This window comes from Lissotriton helveticus, chromosome 10 (genome assembly GCF_964261635.1).
Source record: "Lissotriton helveticus chromosome 10, aLisHel1.1, whole genome shotgun sequence".
NCBI classification, from domain to species: Eukaryota; Metazoa; Chordata; class Amphibia; order Caudata; family Salamandridae; genus Lissotriton; species Lissotriton helveticus.
The window spans coordinates 613598505-613622159 of NC_136071.1; the positions used below are offsets into that span (position 1 = coordinate 613598505).

Genomic DNA, 23655 nt, shown 5'->3' on the forward strand with positions numbered 1-23655 from the left:
CTCATGGGAACAGTCAAGCCAAACTGCCAAGCCAGGTCTTCCCTTGACTGGAACCAATCATCCTGGGACTCGTTTTTGGGGTAACACCCCTCACCAGCCAGGCTAGCTTGAATCCAGTGGCAAAGTGAGCAAGGGACCCATGTCTGGGCATACCCTGCCACTTTAGGACGAACAAAGCAAACACAAGGAGATGCAGGACGGTGCGCAGAAACTTTTCAGACACTCACCCTCAGATTCAAGTTAGCTTGGCTGATGCACAGAAACCGGTCTTAGGATGCTTGCTTCCAGTCCAGGGGGGCTTGGCCTGACAGTTCGGGCTCGACTGTTCCCCTTGGGAGCAGGTTCAAGACTGATTTGCATATGGCTGGGTCTAAACTGGGGTGGCATGGTGAGCAAAAGAATGATGGATTTAACCCAGATCTCTTGACTGAGGGTGAATGTCTGATTTGCTCCGCATTCCGTCCATCATCTGTATGTCTTTTGCATTCTTGCCCTAAGTGCGCCTGGTATGCCCAGACATGGGTCTCGGGCTCACTGTGCCACTGAATTCTAGCAAGCCTGGCTGATGAGGAGTGATGCCCCGAAACTGGTCCCAGGATGCTTGTTTTCATCATCTGTGTGTCTTCTACTCTTCAATAAAGACCAGATCTCCCGAGGACAACAGCCCTGTCCAGACAAATTCAATACCAAGGATTCCAGTTCCAGGCAGATCCACAACCCCTGTCCACTCTGCACCAGATGCCCTTAGACCGGGTTCGAGTGGCTCACCTGTCCAGTGAAGATTCCCGGATGATCCTGACTTCTCCATTGCTGGCTGACCTCTCTTGGACCCCACAAAGTTGCCTGCAGTCTCTACACAAAGTGTCCCCTTGACCGCGACCAGTTCCAACACAGAAGATCCAATACCAAAAGGTACCTCTACATCCTAGGCCTTCCGGCCTTGGGGAGCTCAACCAACAGTGCCTCGACCTCCCCCAGCCCTCCAACTTACCTGCCCAGCCAGTGGTCACCTTCAGCCAGCCTCCTGGTCCAAGACTGCAGCCTTTTTGTGCAATGATGACCTCCATTAAAATGCATTGGGTGCCCAATGCTGATTTTGCACCCTGCACCCGGCCACATCTTGTGGTGGAGCTTTGGTGCTGCCTTGTGGCCCCCTATGCTCATCTTAACCCTCGGGGCCTGTGCCCTGAAACCGTGGTTACTTACCTGCAAACCATGCCTCTTCGAGGTGCCCCCAACCTCCATTGATTTACATTGGGTGCAGTGACCTCTGCACCTGGCCTTCCCAGTGCTGCTCGTGGTGCAGTACCTACCTGAAACTGAACCTTGCACAGTGTTGGTCAAAACCCCCGAAGACTGGGATTGTAAGTCGAGTACTTACCGGCTAATGCTTAACACTGTTTTCCTCCCTGTTTTTCACATCATGTATTTTAATATTTCAGTAGATTTCAAGATAATGAGGAATTGTAGCATGTTTAAAATCTACATTTAATGTATTTTTGCGCTTGTGTATGATCCAATATTTTGTTATGTGCTATAGGTAGTCACATTTGCCCTTTCTTTCAGGTTTGTGCAAGTCTAGCTCATCCTTACAGTAACAGGATTTTCCCAAAGAACATTGAAATATGTGCATCAGCACGAACCCTCCGAACTGTAAGTGTTTTATTAACTTGGTCCCTAGTTTAAAAAAAAACCAAATGAAGTGTTTTGTAGGGCATTAGAAGTAATGTTCTCATTGAAATAAGAGGGTAAAAAGGCAGCCTCTGGAGGGATTAGTTGTTGAACAATTACATCACAAGGAGTCCCATTAAAACAATGGTGCTACAACATTTTGCAGAATAGGGGTGCTGCCATCAATATTACATCACTGAACCTAGAAGGACTGTGAAAAGTCCAAGTGTCGCACAAAGAACAAGTGTAACAAATGAGTGCGCCCATTCAGCAAGAGAGCGGTAAGGGTGCAGCATTTGGCTGGTTGTAAATATTAAGGCATGAGATGGTAGCTTTTTTGCCATTTATAGATAGATAGTTTTCATTTGAAGGGCCACTAACCTTGCTCAGACATACAGTTTTACTGATGAAAATATACAGCCTACAAACAATAATAAGTAGAAATCGGGTTTCAGCAAATATTTGTCATTTGGACCTCACCATTGTAAAGTGACTTGAACTGCTTTGATCCTATTAGAATCATTGTTTCCATCACACTTCAGAATTACTAAAACAAAGTGTTTAATCTGTTCTTTCCTAAGTGTTGACATATTTTGAAATACTTGTACAGTTCTTTTATAGGTATTTAAATTTTGTTGCGTTAGACAAAAACGACATCCCTCAGCCTTTCCGTTCACACCAACAAGACTGCCACATTGTTCACCTTACAAAATCCTCTAACTTTGCAGTCTGGGAAAGAAAAGTAAACACCAGTCACATGTTACAAGTATAAGCAGAACTTTCTCAGAAGACATAGCCTGACATTTGACCTCTGTCTTTGAACGCACAGCAAATGTGACAGATAAAAACAAAATTGGAAGGCATCTTTATTGCTCTTCCACCTTCAGAACTCCAGCATGGTTACTTTGGGGGTGCTGCAGCACCACAGCACCCCTACTTCCAGCGCCTATGCGTGATAACCACACTCCAAATATGCAGATAAGTTTCAGGAGTAAGTGAATAACTCAATCACCTACAAACTTTTTAAACAATTAACATAGCCAACACGTCTGGCTTACATTTTGAGCACTGACTAAAACATTTAAAAGAAACCTTCTGCATTGAAAACAAAGCAATAAATGATTATTTTCTCCATACTGTGCATGTACGAAGTAAAAACTGAGCGCCTCATTGACAATATTTTGACGCATGGCAGAGCAGCAAGCCTTCCTGCTGCGCTTCGTGTGTGAAAATAAAAGGGCAGGAATGTCCTTCGTCAAGTTCTATGGATGTTGCGTGGGAAGAGGCTTGGACTGGCTACCGGCTTTCCTTAATAAACCATGCAAAACAAATGTTCAGAAAAGTAGGCTATAAAGCTGTTTGTTTTGCATTGTTTATTTGGAGGCGTCTGCAGTTCACCAGCAACAAAATTGGCCCCTCCGCAGTGAACCTGGACTCCACCCTGCCACCCCAGAAAAAAACTCCCGGTAGCTGGTCCGGCCCTGCGTGGGAACACCCACAGCAACACCCTGAACGCCCCTTTCACGCAGAGTAATGTGTGAAAGGGCAACATATTTACAAGGCCATGAAAAGTCATGCAGGGTGACTTTACATGGCCTTGTAAATGTGGGGAAACTCATTGCGCTGCTGGTGCATCAATAAAACGGACGCACCAGCAGCGGAATAGGCTTGTAAATGAGGCCCCAAATGTGTGTTATAAAACAGGCCCTTATGAATTGTAATGCAAGCACTCCATAGAAGGTGGCATCTACTAAACAGCCAATGGCATGAGGTGAGGAAGAGATACCCCACTAGTTGGAGCCACAGTCCACTCAATGTATATTTTACAAAATTGGTTACAGTAGGTCGTGGAGACAGCGTCACTGTCAAGCCAGACATACAATGTGTGTGAGGTTGAAGGTAAAAGGGAGAAATTGGGCATTGAGTTTCTAGTTCTCAAAACGTGTTTGAAATTCTTTGTCGTGTCTTTCAGACAGTACATACATATATTTTAGGGTTACAAGTTTGCTCAGCGATGGATAAATTCCTGCTTTTCTTGTGGGATTTGAGGGATTTGAGGGATAAAGTTTCGAATCTTGGCAAAACCAGATTAACCTTTATTATTCTTATGAGATCGATGATTTGAGTTCGATTTAACGGCACTGCTAGCAAATTTTGCTTTACAGCTCTTGGAAAGAGCAACATCTGTTGTAAAAAGCACTTTTATATCATACTGCAGCATTCTTTATGTGTGTGTTATTGCTTTCTTTTTTCCAATTTACTAAATTTTCATTTCAGTACAACCACGAGCTCGAAGCAAGTGTAAAGATGAATAAGAAGCATATCCTCGGATTTGTGGGCATTTACCAAAACAAATCAAGTGACAGGGATGCGTGGCATGTGTTTCGCATGAATATGAGCCACTCTTTTCAGGTATTGTATGAATATCTTTGGTTTATAGACTTTAGATGCCTTTACGAATGCCAGGATAATACTACTGTAGAGCATGATATTGGCAGTGTCAAGGAACCTCCTACTTTTTCATAACTTTGATGTAAGTTTACCCAGCCAATGGCTGCTTGGCGTGAGCGACGTTCTGCGTGCACCACGGCTATGGATGGCACACTGGAGGGAGCATTGAAAGACAGTGAGCCGTGTACTAAAGTGAGCATTGCAAATGATGATTTAAGAGCTGGGCTATATTATATAAAGTGAGATAAGGGATTGTTAAATTAGGACACGATTTAAGACACAGTCGCTGTGGCAGGTTTGGAGGAACTGGTGTCTTATGTCGTTGAAGAGCTCGAGCAGTGCTATTTTAACTCCTTAGACTGTGGTAAATGGTTGCTTGTCACAGAAACCTTCAAGGCAGGTGCTGTTTTAGGTTTAAAATGTAGCAGCATTTATTGACTTATCTAAAATATATAAAAGAACATAACACTATAACATACACAAAGAAGCATAACCGCACAATTAACCCATTGCGTGCTTATGACGGAACCACGCCATCATGAGCCACAGGCGGTGTGTGCTCATGACCGCATGGTTCTGTCATGCTGTTGCCGGTCCGCCCACGCGGCATTAATTCCCCACCTGTGCGGGTGAATTAATGAGCGGGTGGGGCCGTGACGGAAGCAAGCTGTCATGAGCACACGTCGCCCGTGACTCATGACGGCGTGGTTCCGTCATGAGCACCACAGCGTCGCGCTCATCCCCTAGACCCCCCGTGCCGTGGGGAAATTCGCTCCGCGGCGAAAGGATTAAAACATAGCCGGTACGACAGAACAAAATGGAACACAACAACAGTACTACAGACCATCACATTGGAATAATGCAGCACAAAAAAGCAGCTCATATAGTGATAGAGCTCATCACTGTCACAACAAACTTCCATACCACAAAAATGCACATTACTACATCCAGAATCCTGTTTTGATAATACGGTGGCAAAAGATATTTGGCACCAAATACTGGCTTAACTTTCCTCCAAGGGCATAAAAGAGCTCCAGTCAAAATATTCTGTGTTCTGGCCCACTGACTCCAACAAGAATCAGATTAATCAAGAACTTTGTAGATAGATGAACAGACCAATTTTAGTGAAAGGCATTAATTAGCAGCTATTTAGGGCACCAATGCCCAGGGCTGGATGGGGAAGAATAAATCAGCAATGTGTCTTTATTGACATTATATGTCTGCGCTGGAGGGCATGCGAATTGAAAACATATTGTCCCAGTACTGCAAATTAAGTAGGGGATCTGATAGCCAAGGTAACCACAACGTAGCTAACCTACGGAGGAAAAAGACTGTAGTAGGGCTCTCTAGTCTGTAGAATATAAATAAAATAATAATGTTGACAAGTTACACAACATGCTTGGTTTATACATTTCACCAGATGGCAACATAGGTCCACAATGCACGTTTCCCATTGCTTATTTTTTTAATAAATGTTTAACATCGAAGTAGATAGCTAGCAAAAGGTGTTTTTTCAAAAAAGGAAATGTTTATTAAAATAGTGAGTAAAATACTGACTATTTGTTTGGTTCTCTATAAACAAAGAGAAAATAACTATAAAGCAACACATTTAGACTTTTACAGAGAACTCTCTTTGTACTGTTACAAAAAAGACATACTGTCTGGAGAAGCTTTTCTCTTGAAGGAACAATTAATAATTAACACAGGCTGGAATTTTTAGATGTTTACCTTTCAAGAAAATTGCTAAAACAATAGAGAATGGACATGTTGCTACGGAAAGGGACACCCAAATTATGTAAATCTGTGGATGTAGCATGTATCCCATATTTATATCATTACTGCACTTGCCACATAATTTTCTGCTCAATTAGCAGAGTTAAAAAAAAATGCTTTCTGCTCAAATGAATTAAAGTTATAATGCAATTTCTTGCCACATAATTTAGGTAACGCCATGGAATAATGTGGTCCCCTACTGTTACATAATTGTGGTGGCTTGGACAATATGTGTAATAGTTTCTATATTTCACAGACCTCAGTGGCGTAGCTAGAGACCTACTGCCACCCGGGGCAGACCCTAAGTTTGCTGCCCGGTGAGGTAAGAGAAGGTAGGGCGGCCGACAGATGACTTGTCCCGGGGGTGGGGGGGTGGTTTGAGGGGTTTCTGGCGGGAGACTTGTTCTCAGGGGGCGGGGGATGGTGGTAGTCGACAGACACAAATTGTTCCCCTCGACTCTCCAAAAACAGTACTGCCCGGGACCACCCACCTACCTACACCACTCACAGGCCTCTGTGAAATATAATATGGGTTTTTACACCATTGCATTTCTGTGCAATGCAAACACTAAAACTGTTATCATTTATATAGAAACAGAGTGTATTTGATACTTGAGATGATTTATGGAGTCCAAGTCAATTATTGTTGAAAGGTATAGCATGTCTACTTACAGACCCACGTTTTTAGTAAGACTAGTCACTCACGATTGGTAACAATGTGCTATACAAACAACCAATATAATATAATGTTATACAATATATTTTTTAAATGTGACGTGGCGGTTGAGGTTTTTGATTATGCACTTTCTTGCTTACCATTCTACAGTGGTCTGCTGACAGTGAGAGCACCGTGCAATAACAACAATGGAAAGAAAATATAAACACAAGAAATAAGAAAAGCATTTTTTGTACATCACTCATAGGATTCTATGACACAAAGCTCGCTTGCCTCCTTTTCTCCTATAGGAATCACGCTGATTCTGGTAAACCCAGGGGCGTCCCCTCCCAACCCTTTGAATACATTCTTGCCTTGTAAAGCTTTACATACAGCAAAGAAAGGGTAACTTGTAGCCCAGTAGTTCCACCTATTATAAGCTCCAATGATGACCCTGTTGACTCATTCACATAGATAAATGGGATGTTGCCAGTGGCAGTGGTTAATTTGTTAAAAAATGGAATGTGTAGAGGCCCAAAGTTGTTTTTAAGAGCTGCTGATTCTGCAGAATGCCTGAGTGACCACCTACCAAGGGTGACCAGTCTTTGATTCGGGCAGATTTTTTATTCATCCCTATTTTATCTCTTTGACATTATTTTTCTGTCTTTCTCTCCCCCTTCCTTCTTTTTCTCTTTTGTGCCTGTCTCTCTTATGTCCCTTTATCCCTGTTGTTCTGAGTCAAAGCCGGTTAATGACAAATAATTTTAGATCCCCAAAAGTGATTGCTGCTGCCCACCACCTGCCACTGCAGCACAAATTAATCATTGATCAGAGAAGTCAAAAACACTATCCAAGAGGAACAATGGCCACTCTCTAAAATGGTGGAGGGCTGGTAGCCACTCATAGCTGTTTTGGATTTATGCCTTGCCTAATGTAAACAGGAGGAGGAATCTGTAGTAAATCATACAGATTGTGGTATGCTTGGCACAACATATGATTTACCTGCAAAATGGCACATTACTTACCAAAAGTTGTATCTTAGTAGGGTCAATATAGACCTTTTTTCCTTCAGAGGAAAATAAAATGAGTACCATTTAGTTGAACATTATGACCTCAACATTGACCTGGCAAGAGGAAATTTGGCTTGGGGCATCAATGAACTTCTAAATTATGTAGTAACTAATTTGCCATTATATGTTGATTTAAAGTCGAAATCTGTGTGTAATCTGCTAGTCACAGGTTCTTGGGATCTGCAGAATTCCTTAATTCTGAGCCTACTACAAATTAGTCTATTACCATTTGCATACTAATAATAAGACTTGGTATTTTCAAGACCACATTTGCTCAGCAACTTTCCTTGGCTACTTGGCTTTAACCCCTTATTTGATGTTTAGGCATTTCCTTCTTTGATGGTCTGACAGTGTTTACAGAGAAGTATAAACTCTTCTGCATATCTTAATCTTGGTGGTTTCAGGTACTAAATGGTTTGCCTCTTTTTCCAAACAGCTCAGATTTCCACAGGATTTGGTCTTCGATGGAGAGCTCTTCTCTAAGCATCTCAAACCAGAGGATTTCAACAGGGCTCTGCGTGGCAAACTTCTAATCAACAGAAATGATACGTCTCAGGTCTGAAATCTTATGAATGTTCAAAATTATAATTATTTTGGGATTGGGCGTAACTCCACAAATGTTGGTAAGAAGTGTTACTGGGCAGATTAAGATGATCAATTCAGCTGGACAATCACACTCTCACTGTTCCCTACCATCATTCGGGCATTTCACCAGTAAATAGCTTACAGAATATAACTTTGAAAAACAGCCAAAAAATTAGCAATAATCATGGGAAATGTGCTGTAACACCAGGTTCTCACATCAGTAACCCATTTCGTTAAAAAAAATAAGAGCTGTGGCCTACATATTTTAGGAGCCCACCCTCAACTGTGATGAACCCCGCAGTGCTGAATACCAAGGCTGCCCAGTTTTGAATCCATTTCATGCCTCTTTCTTCCAACACCATGGACTTCCTGTCTCTCTTTTAAACTCTTGCAAGTTCTTTTTGGCCCTGATTTCTCACTTTGCCACTGTTTGAAAATGTTTCTCTTCCTCCTTCGTTGTTATGTTTCTGCCTTTCTCTGTCTTAATCAAGTCTGATGTTGTTCTGGTGCCCACCATCTTCAACCACTGCCACAAATCAAGCATTGAGTAAAGTATTCCTGTGCCAATGAATTACTGATCCCTCAGGACTGATAAATCGGGGTGTAGAAATACTGTATCCGTATTGCCTCTGAAGTTGGAAAGATGGCCTTTGTGGAACAGATGGAGTATCAATCCATTATCTCCATTGAAATCTTTGTAGTCATCAGCTGAAGTATAAAAACAGAAAGACTGGTGGCCTGATTCCAGAAGATCTATCATGGAAAATCAGAATTTAGCTGCAGGGAGACTATGCCTACTTATGGAGGATATTTGACAAAGAACTACAGCAATACACCAAGACATCTATGCCACAGATTTCGGAAGGAGCACGCATGTGCAAAGATTTTGCATGTCTAAATATTACTCTAACGTGCATTTAAAAAAAAAAAACAATTTTATTCTATGTGAGAAACCTTTGTCACCCAGAAAATATTTCCACTAAACCCATATTTTGTATACAGGTATTTCACCCCTATTCTGCATATCAAAACACACTTACTTTTGCCCTTAACAAAATTAAAGTTGCATATATTTACTAAATTGGAAACTGTATTCTAAGTGAATATTCACATACATAAAATCCTGTTGGTTTTAACTTACTATTGCAGGAAGACAGGAAGACTCACAATAAACCTAAATATGTTAGCTTGGTAATTCAACTGGACTGATATGATTTCCACATTCATAAAAGCCATCCATTTGCTTTGGGCAAATTCCACCAAATACTATCCAGGTTTGATTACATACCCTTGCAAATGGCTTTCTTGCACACTGAAGTTGAACGCACCTGAGTAAAACAGTTAGAAAATGTGATACTTGATTACAGGAATACATAAGGCTATGCAGCAAAATGAAGTGAGGAAAATAATTCCAAAGTTTAGAAAAATGCCCGGTTTGACATGGTCACCCCTCCACCTTTTGCCTGATATTTGATGAGATTTCGACTGGAAGTGCACTGGGTTCCTACTAACCAGGTCCCCAGTGCCAGATTTCTTTCCCTAAACTGTGCAATTGTTTACCCCTATTGGTGATACCTATAGTGCCCTCTGTAAGTCCCTAGTAAATTGTACCTAGGGCCTGAAGTACTAAAGAGGTTTCCCAAGGGTAGCAGCACACATTGTGCCCCCCCAAGGGTCTTACACTAAACTCATGCAAACTCCCTCTGCAGACTGTGTGTCTTGGTGCAGACAACAGTGAAAATGCGACATGGAACACAGCCTGTGTGCCCTGCTTGCTGACGCAGTGTAAGTAAGTCACCCCTACAGCAGTCCTTACTGCCCTAAGGTAGGGTGCATTTATACCACATCTGAAGGCATAACTGCAAGAACAGATATGCCTGTGCTGGTCAGTTTCATTACTGCCAGTACCAGTGATCAGGGAAGCCATTTTAAAGCATGTGGTGGACACTGGTGAACTCATGTTCCCCAGCTACATGATGGATTCACTGAAAATAGAGATGTTTGGTATCAAACATCTCATATCAATAAACCCACAGTGATGCCAGTGTTGGATTTAGTAATACATGCACCCATAGGGCCCTTACAGCTACCCCCTGAAATCCTACCAGTTACTTGTGTGCTGACTGACTGGTTTTCACCACCCTGCCACCAGAGACAGATTTATGACCCCCAAGGCTGAGGGCCTTTGCTCTCATGGGTGCTTTGCACTCCCACTCAATGGATGACCTGCAGATTAGCATTCCAGGGCCGGGGAGCTTAAAAGAGACCTACTGTCTTTGATATGCAAATTTGGCTTTTCTCACAAGAGAGGAAACCAACCACCTTTGTCCAGAGCCCTTTGGCACCTGGACAGGTAGGAAAATTAGCTAGGCAAGACAGGCGTGTCCACCCTCAGGTGAGTACCACCACTGAACTGGGCTACCTAAAGTGGATGTTACTTTTCAGAAGTGACCATCTTGGTAATTGAAGATGTAGTATCTCTGGGACAGGGTTATGCAAGTATTTAGGGAAGCTCCAGCACCAGGAAATTACATTCTGATGACTTACAAAGCAGAAGCACACTGAAGAGCCATGAACGCAGACTGTAGAAGAGCAACTAACTTGGTACCTGCCCTGCCAGCCTGTCTGCTGTTCCTCGTCGAAACTATGCTAAAGACGTCTCGTCCTGCAGATGTTGTGCCTCCAAAGCCTGGGAGGACTGCCTGCCTTCAATAAAGACTGAAAGACTCCTGTGGAGCAGTGGAGCTACTCCCCTGCATCCTGCAGGCACCCCAAAGAAGACTGAGAGACTCCGGAACTGCAAAAACCCGATGCCACAAAGCACCACTGCACCCGCGCTTCCTATCCTGAGCTGAAGTGGGCCAACGGTGCCTGCCAGCGTGGTCCCCTAGCCCTCCAGAGACAAAGCCCACCTTGGAATTGCCCACTGTGGACTTCCTGGTGCCACCTGCAGCCACAGTTTGCAGACCTCCTCTACTGGCAGGGCTCCCGAGGACGAAAGCCAATGCCTAATGACACTTCTGCACTCATTGCCCCTGGCCCGTGGAGAAGAGGAATAAAGGTGTCCCTAAGCATTGTGAGGCCTGAGCCCCCTTGTTGGTTCAGCCCGACTGGATCCCCTGTCCGAGCCTGCAGCCACATTTCTGATGGATCAATCTCCCTTGACTTGAATGGGGCACCCGACACTGGAAGGCACCTCTGTACCCATCCACCCCAGTGCTGCCCGAAGTGAACTATAGGTGCTGCCTTGGACCTTGTCCCATATTAATTCCAGAAGATTGCTCCCGTAAGTCCCTGTTGAGTGCCTGAATGCAACACATTTCCCTCCAGAGGTGAACATTACCACAAACTCCTTCAATTATGATTTAAAATATCAAAATCACCCAACACTGAAAAACACACCTCTGCACCCAGATGCCCCAGTGTCCCCCAAGGTGACATGTTGGTGTTGCCTTGGACCTTGCCCCATACTCACCTTAAGTCCTGGGGAAGGGCCCTGCACATCACTGTTCCTAGGTTAACATTGCTGTGAAGTGCTTCAAGTACGATTTAATGTATCAAAAACCTGCTTCCTTCAAACCTGCTATCTTAAAAGGTACTTACCTGATTTTAAAGATCTTGGTGCCTAAAGTTATACAAAGATAAGTGTTATTTTTATACATTGGTGTGGCTCTGTTTATTGAGTCGTGTGCATCATTTATGTGCTGTGTGTTTGCAGCACATGTCTAACACTCCTCTCTGATAAGCCAAAGGTTACTCGACCATACTACCCCCTAGAAGAGCACCTTGGGATTTCTAGATCAAGCCCCTCTCCACAAGTAAGAAAATACCTGGAGTCTTTGCACGGTATATCTCTTTTTTGGTATACCATATAAAGAGTCAGCTTCACAAAGATAGTTTTTTTGTTCTTGGAAAGCTCTATCCAGTCAATGATATTCACACTCATACATTTAGGTGACGGTACTGGCTAATGATTTGTATCCATTGTTGATTTCTACACTACTAGTACAAATGGAGGTCAAATATGCAGAAATGTGGGAATTACGTATCAGGGGCCGTATGGTTATCTAATGATGAATGACAGTAAGACAGTCATATATTCGAGATATGTTATACTGTTTGATAGGACGTATCATGCAAAAATGTTTCATTGCTATGCACGGCGTTCCTAAAGATGAGAAGTAACAAAATAGCCATATATATCCATGCTAAAATGCTCCTTCTTTTAAATTAAATATTGTTTTCAGCTTTTGTAATTTACAATGGAGTTTGGCAAGTGTTGGCCTACTTTCTGCGTTAAGGGTGTACCCGCAGCCCATCCTTGCCTACCCTAATTTAGAGATAGCATTCTGTCACTCATTCCAGAAAAAGATTTGGGCTGACATTCATGTATTCATGCTGGCTTTCCATTTCCATTTTGGCCTACAAAGTTTCAAAATTATGAAATCTGGGATGCTTCTAGAGCTCATTAATATAATAAATGTGCTTGTTTTCTCTTTTTACCAACAGTTTAATCTTCAAATGAATGGATCAAGTATTGCCATTGGATTTTATTCTCATTTCAGTCATCCGTATCAATCTCAAATTCCACAAAACATTCAGGTACAGTGTAATCATTGGATTAAACAAAGCATTACTCAGCACATCTGCCATTTTTTAGGACTATATATTACTGTAGACATTATTTGAAAAATGTTCTGATAGTAGGAGTGGAAAAGTCACACTGCGGAAGAAGCAAGAGCAGACCACAAATAAGTCATAGATAATGTATAACCTTGCTTCTCTTCTCTCTTTCCATGCTATCTCATCCATACATGTGTCCTTCCACCATCCATGCATTTCTGTCCATCTGTCCGTCATTCCATCCTTCTGTCCATCCATTCATTCATCCACCGATCTATTGACCCATAAATCCCTATCTTCATTCGATCACCTCCACTTAGGGTTCCTCTCCTTCCTATCAGTTCATCCTCAATACAGCACAGCTGTCTGTAACTCCAACATTGCAGCACCTTAGTTTCTTCCATATTTTCATCCATGATTCCTTTCTATGATATTTTCACTGTTTTGTTGCTTCTTCTATCCAATTAAAACTCTTTGCCTTATTTCAACCCATTCTACAGTCCCATTGAACTGACAGTAATCATTCATGTCATCCATCCAGGCTCCCTCCATCTCAAGAAACCACTTTCACTATCCCTCTTCCACCCAAGTCTCCTTCCAGCTTTCATCACATCTGTTCCTCCCTCACCCCATCAATGAAGCCCACAATATTTCCTTTGGCCAAATCCATTTCACCCCCTCCTTCTGTCACATCACCTTGACATAACATAATGTGTATTCGTAAAGCATACCTTCACCCACAAGGCTATCTTCTAGCTGAATAGTACATTTATTGTTGTTAATGGTACTCAATTTATCAACCTCAGAAGGATGAATGGCTGTCTGGACCTGCCAGGATTTGAACCTGTGACGGTGAGGTCAAACACTGATCCCTGTAATGGATGCATCCATCCACTGAGCCACCAGACACAGCTTTTTTCTCACCTATCATGTACAGTACTGTCTCCCTGCATCTGTATATGACAAACATCTACTGCAGGCCTTCTTATATCAGGTCATCCTCCATTCTACATTTGCAATATTCAACCACCCTCCCATGCCTATTCCTCTCATTCTTCTGCATCCATTTTCCCTCCGTCTATCCATATCATCCAGCCTTACCCCTCCTTTACCTCCCACCACATTCATTTTTCCATCATATTCACAATTCTTGTATATCACCCTCCCTCACATTTTCTCACAGCTATCCATGATTGTCTCCCTCCCTGTACCATACTCTTCTCTTCTGACTTCTATCCTTTTATATAATTGATCCCTACCACTTCCGTTCTTCTTCCATTTTCTGCCTTCCTTCTATCAAATGAGTTCCATTTTTCCTCACTCCATCACATTCAGCTGTTACTGCTGTCTTGCATCATATACATTGTAAGAAACTGGGTTTACTGGCTGAATGGACTGAAACCCTTCTCAAGCAGCAACGGCAAATCTTCTCAGGGTGAAGTCGCAAGCAAACCGTAAGTTAACCTGTGCTCAACCCTCGGGTAGCATGGCACAGAGCAGTCAGGCCTCACTCAGAGGCAATGTGAAAAGTATTTGTGCAGCAATCTAAACAGCAAAACAGTGAAAACACCACACAAAAATGATCCCACACCAAGTTAGAAAAATAGAGCCTAATTTAATAAACAAAACAAGACTAAAAAGACAAAAATCCAATTAGTAGGAACAGAGGTATTCGATTTTAACTATTTAGGTCAAAATTGTGCCAAAAAGGGCAAAGCGGCAACTTTGGACCGAGGCAAAGTTATAAGTTCAAGCTGACCATACTGGAGCGCAGGCAAGCTACAGGAACTCAGCTAGGCCCTAAGAACAGAGTACCTTAAATCCTGATTTGAGGAGCATTGTGTCAATCAGGATCGAAGATGCATAACACAGTTGAAGCTTTGTGTCGGTTCTGAGATGCGGTGAGGCTGCGATGCGAGGGCCTGTATCATCGCTGAGGATACACTTCATGGGGTTTACAATGCACAGTCTGGTGTCGAGGCTGTGTCGCACAGTCGTTGCAATGCGTCAGTTCTGAAGAGCTGAGAGACTGCGATGCAGTGTCCGTCCTCGTCGTTGAGGCTGCTGTCAATGAGGAATGTGAAGGTCTGCGCCAAGAATTCGTCACGCAGTGGCAGTTCCGAAGGCAATGCAGACTGCAGTGGTGGTGCGAGTCTTTGCGTCGGTTCCAATCCATGCAGCAGTGGAGCTGATTCGGTTCTGCTCTGGGTAGCGCAGGACAGTAGACGTGAGGCATCATTTCTACTGGGACCACAGAACAGAGGCTGACATGCACCATAGGGCCTACCTCCAAGGGTTAAGGAATGGGGTGGCACCCCTTGGCAAGGTGGAGTCACAGATGACAGAATCCAAGTGCAGGTGCAAGATATTTGGAAGCCCATTATGTCCCTGAGGATTTAAATTTTGGTAGGATGTAGCCTTACAGCTAGAGTGGTCGACCCTGAAGCTGGAGAACTGGGTTTGTGTCTCTGCAACGACGCTCAACATCCTGTGATTCTGGGCAAATCACTTAATTTTCCCATGTCTAACAAAAAAAATGAATGTTTCCTCATGTAACAAAACTGATGCTCATGTAACGCGCTCTGATACCCGATGTCTCAGGTCTAGTTTGCGCTATTAAAACTCTAAAAAAATAAATAAATCAGGAGACCATCCAACTAGCCCTTTGAGTCACTCTGGGTTTTGGGTTCAAGAAGTGCAGGTTCAGTCCTTCTCACCCAGCCAAGCGGGCAGCAGGCAAGAGGTCAGCACATAAGGACAGCAGTTCCTTCAGAGCAGTAGTCCAGCAGAGTGGATGTTCTTTCAGCAGTACAGCAGTCCTTCTTCCTGGGGCCTGGCAGAGTATCCACAGCTCCATAAATGTACTGAAGTGGTGGTGTCTGAGGTTCAGTATTTATACCTAGTTGTGCCTTTGGTGTGGGATAGAGGTTGCCCATTGAAGTCTCCAGGCATCCTGCCTTCCCTGTCCTGGTTCCAGACTAACTACAAGGGGTATGCAGCCCTTTGTGTGGAGGCAGGACACAGGTTGTTCAGTTGCAAATAGGGCTGTGCCTAGCTCCTCCCTCCCATCATGCCAGTGATGTCCCTTCCAGGCAAACCTAAACTCCCTATTGTGTGTGGCTGTTTAGGAGGCATACACAAAGCTCAACTGTCATCTACATTCAGTCATGTGACCAGAGACGAAATGGCCTGGGCAAGAAAATTGCAACTTCCTGAAAGTGGCATTTTCAGAATTGCAATTCTGAATCCGGCTTCACCATAAGTTATGATTTGTAATTGTGATTTCAGAGACACCAAACACGAACTGGTTATTTCTTCCCATTTGGAAATTATACTTATAAAATGTAATAAGGCAACTCCAATGTTATCCTAGAGAAGAGACAGGCCTTATAGTAGTGAAAAACGAATTCAAGAATTTTGTACTACCAGGACCTGTTAAACTTAAGCGCCTACCATAGGGGTGACGTTTATATATTAAAAAGAAAGGTTTGGGCTAGGCACAAAGTTTATTCTGCCAGGTAAAATAGGCAGTGGCTCTAAAATGGCAGGCCTGAGACATGCTTAAAGTGCTACTTAAGTGGGTGGCACAACACAATCAGTGCTGCTGGCCCACTAGTAGCATTCAATTTACATGCCCTAGCTACATGTAGTAACACTTTACTAGGGACTTATAAATATCTGTATGTATCCCGTATTTGTAAAGTGCAAACTAATCACCCTTAAGGTTTCAAGGTGCTGGGGGCCGTCGGGGAGATTATTGCCCAAAGTCACAGAGTGCTTAGCTGAGCTGCCACGGGTGCAAGGGATCGAACTGTGAGCCCCATTCTCTGGAGTCAGCTGCTCTGGCTGCTGCACCACACCTCTCCCCTTGGGGATAATCAACATTACCATGTTTTAAGGAGTTAGCATATGCACTTTAGCAATGGTAAGAAGTGGTAAAGTCCTAAGGCCAGCAGAAACAAGATCAAAAGAAATGGAGGAGGAAGGCAAAAAGTTGGGGGGGGGGACCACCAAGGATGACAGGTCTAAAATACATATTGTGACTCCCTGCCTCGTTCTGTCACAGTCCATATCTCACTACTTCATGCATCACTGCCTCTATCTCTACTGCCACAACCATTGCTGCCTCCACCATTTATTAAAGCCTTCATAGCATCTATTCCTCCTGTCACAAGCACAGCTGCTTCAACCCCCCCATAGCATCTATCCCTCCTATCACAAACATTGCAGATTTTGCTTTGCCTTTGCATCCCACTGTCACTCAGGTCCTGTCGCTCTAGCCTTTTTTCCCACTACTCCCTAAGCCATTTACTTTACCCTGTATTTCTTTAAATATTTCGTGCTAGTGGGAGGTCACAATAATAGCAGTAAACGTACTAAACTGGGCAGTCTCACCCATGAATGGCCCCAGACTCCTTCTTATATTTTCAGTGTATTGTTAACCTGCGCTGAATAAGAAACGTATGTATGACCTTGTTGTTTATGATTTGTATAGTGATGTACCTCTCTGAAACGAAACCTACTCTTTGCAATCAGACACACACACATATAAACATGTAGAATACTTGTGGAGACTTGGGGGCATATTTACAAGCCCCTATCACCATAGGAACATCACCTTTTACGATGTACCTGTGGGGATAGGGGCATCGCCTTATCTACAAGGCGGTGTTAAGCCACTCAACGAGGCTTATCACCGCCTTGTAAATAAGGCACCCTTTCACGCTATACTTAGCGTGAAAGGGGTGGGCAATGGGTGTTGCGGTGGGCGTTCCACCGCAAAACCCATTGATTTTGACCCTACCCCATATATACAAGGGTGGAGTAAATATGGGGCAGCGCCAAAATTAAGACCATGGAAAACCTGGTCTTAACATGGTGAAACGAGGAGAAATGCTTAAATTCTCCTTGTTTTTGCAGTTTCTATGTATGTGTGCTGCATTGTGCAGCACACATAGAAACATCAAAACGCAATGAATGATTGTTTATGTGCTGAAAGGTGTCCCTTCCTGCACATAAACGATCATTAAAAAAATTATGATTTGCAACTTCTATATGTGCTGCACAATGCAGCACACACAGGAGTTGCAAATCGTCATTTGTTATTGTTCATGTGCAGGAAGGGACACCTTCCTGCACATAAACAATCATCCCCCCCCCCCCCCCAAAGCAGGCACCCTTGCACTATGGTGCAACTTAGGGTGCCTGCGTTGGCGCTAGGCAGCTTAATTTAGTGCCACTTTTGCTGAACACCACTCTGTCATTCTTTTGTACATATGCCCCAAGGTGTTGACACCTGCCTTGTGGAAATAAAACGTACGTATCGATTACAGTGTTATGTATAATGTGTAAAGTGTCTTCCGTCTCTGAAGAGAAACCTACACTACGTGATATCTCTCACACACACACACACACCTTCCTGCACATAAACAATAATTCCCCCCAAAGCAGGCGCTCTGCGTTGGCGCTAGGCAGCTTCATTTAGCGCTACTTTTGCTGAACGCCACTCTCTGTCATTTTTTTGTACATATCCCCCAAGGTGTGGATACATGCCTTACGGAAATTAAACGTACGTATACATTACAGTTATGTATAATGTAGAAACCTACACTACGTGATATCTCACACACACACACACACACACACTTACTTTTTACCCCTGATCACTCATCTAATAGTACAACCAATATTGAAAAACAGATTTGTCTCATACACACTTCTTTGATTTGTATGTTTTTTTTTTTACTATTAGGCACTTGCCACCAGTAAGAAGTACGGGGAAAACGGTGTGAACGGCACGCTGTTGCTTCGCGTTGGCGGTAAAAGCCTCGCTCACTTGGAAGTCGATGTCAGTGGTGAAAGCAGGAAAAACACAAGAATGTTTTCCCTCAGTGCTCTGATGCACCAGTCCATCTTAAAAGAACCTCAATATGCGAATTTAAGGCTCGTGGGGAAAGGCTCTCCATCAAGGTAAGGCAGAAAATTGATACATGCTTCATCGGGGTAACTAGCCTCAGAAAGCTGTGTTCGGATCTAATCGTTGTTACACTTAATAGAACTTTTTTTCTCTCTTCTAACAACTGCTTTTGTGCACTAATTTACTCGTCCGTTTTTTTCTGCTGAGGAAACGTGATGCTCCAATTGTGTGAGTAAAAAAAGTAAAAAAAAAAACACATTACGCACCGTCCCCAGGGCAATTCCGCTTACCAGAAATCGTGAGGCAATTATTTCTCCAGGCCTGGTCAGGATTACTTTACGGGACTGTAATTAGGCTTTCCGTCTTTAAAAGCAGCCGAGGGACAGGCAGGAATATTGACGTATTTATGAGCTCCTTGAGTTTTATTTGGTTGGCCTCACGTGCCCTCTGACCTGACATGCCGAGAATCAGAACCCTGCCGAATTAGCAAAGTGGGGCCAGAAGTGCCGTTGCAAAGCCCCAGCTGCACAAACTGGCATGGTTTGAGATTGCAAAATTTGCACTGTACTGAAGTGACATTCAATTAAGTGATTTCTGAATGTACATATATCCGGATGAGTTTAAATGTCAGCATTGCAGCTCCTTGTAAGACTCCGAAGATGAAAGGCGCTGGTACTGGGGCAGTAAAAGGGGAATGCCCCTCCTTGTCAATGGTAATAATTTACACCTGTCCCTGCTGTTGGAAAGCATTGAAAGGTTTTGACTCACAAGGGGAATCAGTCATTATTTACACAGTGGGAACTATATGTGAGGTATCAGCATCCACTGTGTGGGTGGCAGGGGTGGGCTGCACAGAGAGCAGGCAGCAGTCTTTCATGCTTCTCTGGTATCCCTTATTTATTTATTTATTTATTCAGAGTTTTATATAGCGCGAACAAGATCTTTACAGATATCAGAGCGCTTCACAGAAACAGGGGGTGACGATAGCATGAGGGTGACGCGACATAATATTGGGTGCAATATAAACTTCAGTAGCATGATCGGATAGCAGTCATGTTCTAATAGAATGTCAGTAAGCAATCAGATAAGCGAAAAATAAAAGACGATACTGAGTCTTACATACAATTACGATAAAAATCAGGAGAACTTATACTATAAGTATCTAAAAGTTACAGGGAGCAAGGGGAAGGGGCCTCGATACAAAGTAGGCTAACATGAGTAGTCCAATAATAGATATTTAGTGAGTAGCATAACAGGATCGACTGACCATCATGTACTTGTGGTAAACAAGAGGAATAAGCAAATCTAGATCATGCAAAATATGACATTATTTGACATTAGACAATCATGAAACCAGTAATATCCAAGCGGCACGAAAGTCAATGAGGAACAGACATTAAAGTTCAGGTGAACTTAGCCATGAGGATGGCTTTCACCTCTTTCTTAAAGAAGGCCGTGGAGGAGATAAGCCTGGTTTCGGGAGGGAGTGCGTTCCAGATCCTCGGCGCCATTCCTGAGAAGGAGCGTTTGTATGTTTTTTCCTTCCGGAATCTGCGAGGTTTCAATAGTAAGTTTTTTGAACTTCTATTGGATCTCGACCCTCCTGATATAGTTAGCTTTTGAGTGAGGTAGTTAGGTGCCTTGTGGTGTACAGCCGCGTGTGTCATCCCTTGTCATACTGTGCCATAATATTGAAGACCACATCCCTTTAACTCCTTCCATGCTCATGACGGATTTAAAAAAATCACTTACCTGCTGCTCCACTCCCACTGCCTCCCGTTTCCTGCTCTTCTTCTCCTCCAGAACAGAAGTGGATGGGCCAGAAAGCACAAGCTCCGCACCCAATCCAGAAACTGATCTCATATTATGCGAGCAGCGCCAAGACTGGTCTTAGCGGCCTCGTTTGCTGCCCAGTCAGTGCCTGGGAGCCTGTGGGGTGTCTCCAACCTGCCATGTTCCGACCCCTCCCACTCCCACATAAGCATTGCAGACAGAAGCAATGTTTTATTATTGTTTTATTTATCATATACTGGCAGTGGGGTGAAGCGCCTCCTCCATTACAAAGGAGCCGCCCCTGTTTAACAGCTTGGCTGCTAAGGGATTTCCCCCCCCCCGGTGCTGATAAGTCAGATTTATCATTGTTTATGACAAGGTCAGCTCGTCATAAGCACAGCGCAGGTAACACCCATGACGAGCTGACCTTGTCATGAGCATGGAAGGGGTTAAGGGCCATGGATTGCAAAAGGGGCACTTTGCTAATGCAGAATGGAGGTCTGTTGTCTAGGGTGACCAACTGGAATAGGTGCAAATTCAGGATGGTGAGTGTAAAAATTCAGGACAAAGGGACAAATTTCAGGACAAAAATTCAGGACAAAAGCTCAAAATTCAGGACAAAACTTCGGGACAAAAGGTAAGTTTTACAGACACGTCAGAGGTGGTCGCGCAATAGTATATAAGTAAGTAAATAGACAACTACCTAAGTACAAGTCAAAATAAGGTTATATTAGGTTGAGACAATCGTGCATGTCACGGTTTTTCAGTATGGCCGCAGCTTGCTACCTTAGATGATTCAAAATTTGCATCTCGCTCCAGCAAGTACATTAGTCACCAGACAATGGTGAGCCACACCTGAATATAAGTGAGGCCGCTTTTATTGTTGATTGAAAACTAATGGATATACAAGGAACTTTGCAGTGCCAGCCCCAGTAACAAAACCGCCCCCTGCCCCCCTTTTCCAGCGTCCCAGGGAAACAGCCGATGCCCGGTCGTGCCAGTCCGGCTTTGCTACCACCCTCCATTGGTGCCCCTCATCTTCGCTTAGACCAAGTATGTAGGTCAGGGTGTCGGAGTACGTTACATCACACACACATTATATAGAGAGAATGACTCATATTTTTTTAAGTTCAAAGAAGTTTAGATATCAAAATGAGAAAAGCAAGGTGTCAATACAAAATACAATAGAATATAAAACATTAAGGGTTATGATAAATAAGCCAAACATGAGGTTGCATATAGTGTCACAAAGGAAAAAAGGAAATAGGAAAAACTGGGCACTGGAATGAAGGAAGAAAAAAGCATATAAGCATTAATCATAAAATCAATAAAGAACCTGAAAGAAAAGCAAAAATGATACAATGAGGAAAAGAAAAATGGAATGCAGTGAGCATTTTAAGGAGGCTTGAGGACTTCTTGTTGCGAAGGCAATGGGCGGAACGAGCGATTAGCACAAGTATCCAAGTAAAGCGTGATAGGGAGCCATAAGTCTAAACGCTTTGCGGCCATGTGAGCCGGAAAAACAAAAGCAGTGTCAAGTCTGTGGTTATGACAAACATTAAACCACCACGCCTTAAAGGAGACATTGGAGGAGTCCTTCCAGTTTACCGTTATCTGTTGGAATGCAGCAGCCAGTAGCAAGTCAATAATCTGAGGCTTTAGTACAACATTATCCCAACAAGGGGAAAGGCTTCCCAAGAAAATGTTTGTGAGAGAAAGGAATACATGTGTGAAATATCAAGTTAATTTGAGCCCAGACCTGTAACCAAAAAGCATGAACAGGGGTACATAAGAACAACATATGAAACAAAGTTGCTTGTGGGGATGAGCAGGACCAGCATGTATGAGGAGTATTTGGGAAGCGCTTATGGAGGTCTGACGGTGTATAGAGGAGTCTATTATAAATAAAAAACAGGGACTGTGTCAGGGTTGCCGCTCTTGAGGATTTACGGATCTTAATCCAAACTTTGTCCCATAGTGAAATTGGCCATGACGTGGAAAGGTCTTGTTCCCAACATTCCTCTACTTTAGATTTAGGCCTAGGAGAGTGAGTAGTGTGAAGGTATTTATAAATGGAGGAGGCCTTTGGAGTCCTGCGTAAAAATGAGTGAAGTAAAGAGACAGGAGTGGGAGAAGCAGGAAGTGAATGTAGCTGAGAGAGCTGATTATAAGTTGTTAGCACAGCCTCCCTAAGTAAATGATAATTAATTACGGGTGAAGGAGGTTGGTAAGTCATAGAGGGAGCGGAGAGTGGTAAAAGACAAGAAAGAGGATTGAGAAAAGAGTTGAGAGACCCATAACAACCCCCTATGATGCCATGCTTTCCAAAAGAAAGGTTTGTTACGAATAAGTAGGGTGGTGTTATGCCAAATGGTGGAGGAAAGGAAATCAGCAATGGTCGTGGGAGGGGAATGGGAAGAAGATAGGAGCAGTTTAGTGGTATACTTATGAATGGGAGTGGAGATGGAAGAAGGTTTACGGGAGAAGGAAAGATACTCAGCAAAGGAAAAAGGAGAGAGAAGAAGACGTTCAAATTTAGCCCATAAAGGACAAGGGGTGCTGGCATCTTGCAGCCAGAAAGAAGCTTGCCGTAATAGGAACGCCTTATGGTAAGCAGGAAAGTTTGGAAAGTTAACTCCCCCCTCTGTCTTAGGACGAGCCAATCGAGCTAGAGACATTCTAGGCTTTTTCTTATTCCAAAGGAAGGACATCAGGATGGAGTTGATTTTCTTAAAGAATTTGGAAGGAATGGATACCGGAATGCTGGAAATAGTATAGAGGACTATAGGAGACAACATCATTTTAATAGTGTCAAGGCGACCCCACCAGGACAAGTAAAGAGGATGCCACTTGGACGTTAAATCAACTAATTTTTGGGTGCATTTGGATAGACAAAGGGAAACAGTATCTGGGATGGTAGGCGTAATATGCAGGCCAAGGTATTTATTATGGGAGGATTTCCATGTGAAGTTGGAGGCAGTAAAATCGGGTTTAAATGAGAATTTCGTTAAAGGTAGGATCTCACATTTATCATTATTGAGTTTGTAACCAGATATTTGGGAATATTCATGCACTTCAGCAAGGAAGGCGGGAATCGAATCAGTGGGGTTAGAAATAAAAAGAAGGATGTCATCCGC

At 43.3% G+C, this 23655-nt stretch overlaps 1 protein-coding gene across 1 annotated transcript in view; it reads left to right on the top strand.

The window, feature by feature from the left end:
- LOC144784068 (uncharacterized) overlaps positions 1-23655 on the top strand; it is a 1315621-nt gene that overhangs the window by 728787 nt on the left and 563179 nt on the right. Inside the window, exons 33-37 of the mRNA XM_078662758.1 lie at positions 1567-1653; positions 3949-4083; positions 8057-8176; positions 12715-12807; positions 18581-18798. Coding sequence (XP_078518884.1) covers positions 1567-1653; positions 3949-4083; positions 8057-8176; positions 12715-12807; positions 18581-18798 — 653 coding nt within the window. The remainder of the gene's footprint in view (positions 1-1566; positions 1654-3948; positions 4084-8056; positions 8177-12714; positions 12808-18580; positions 18799-23655) is intronic.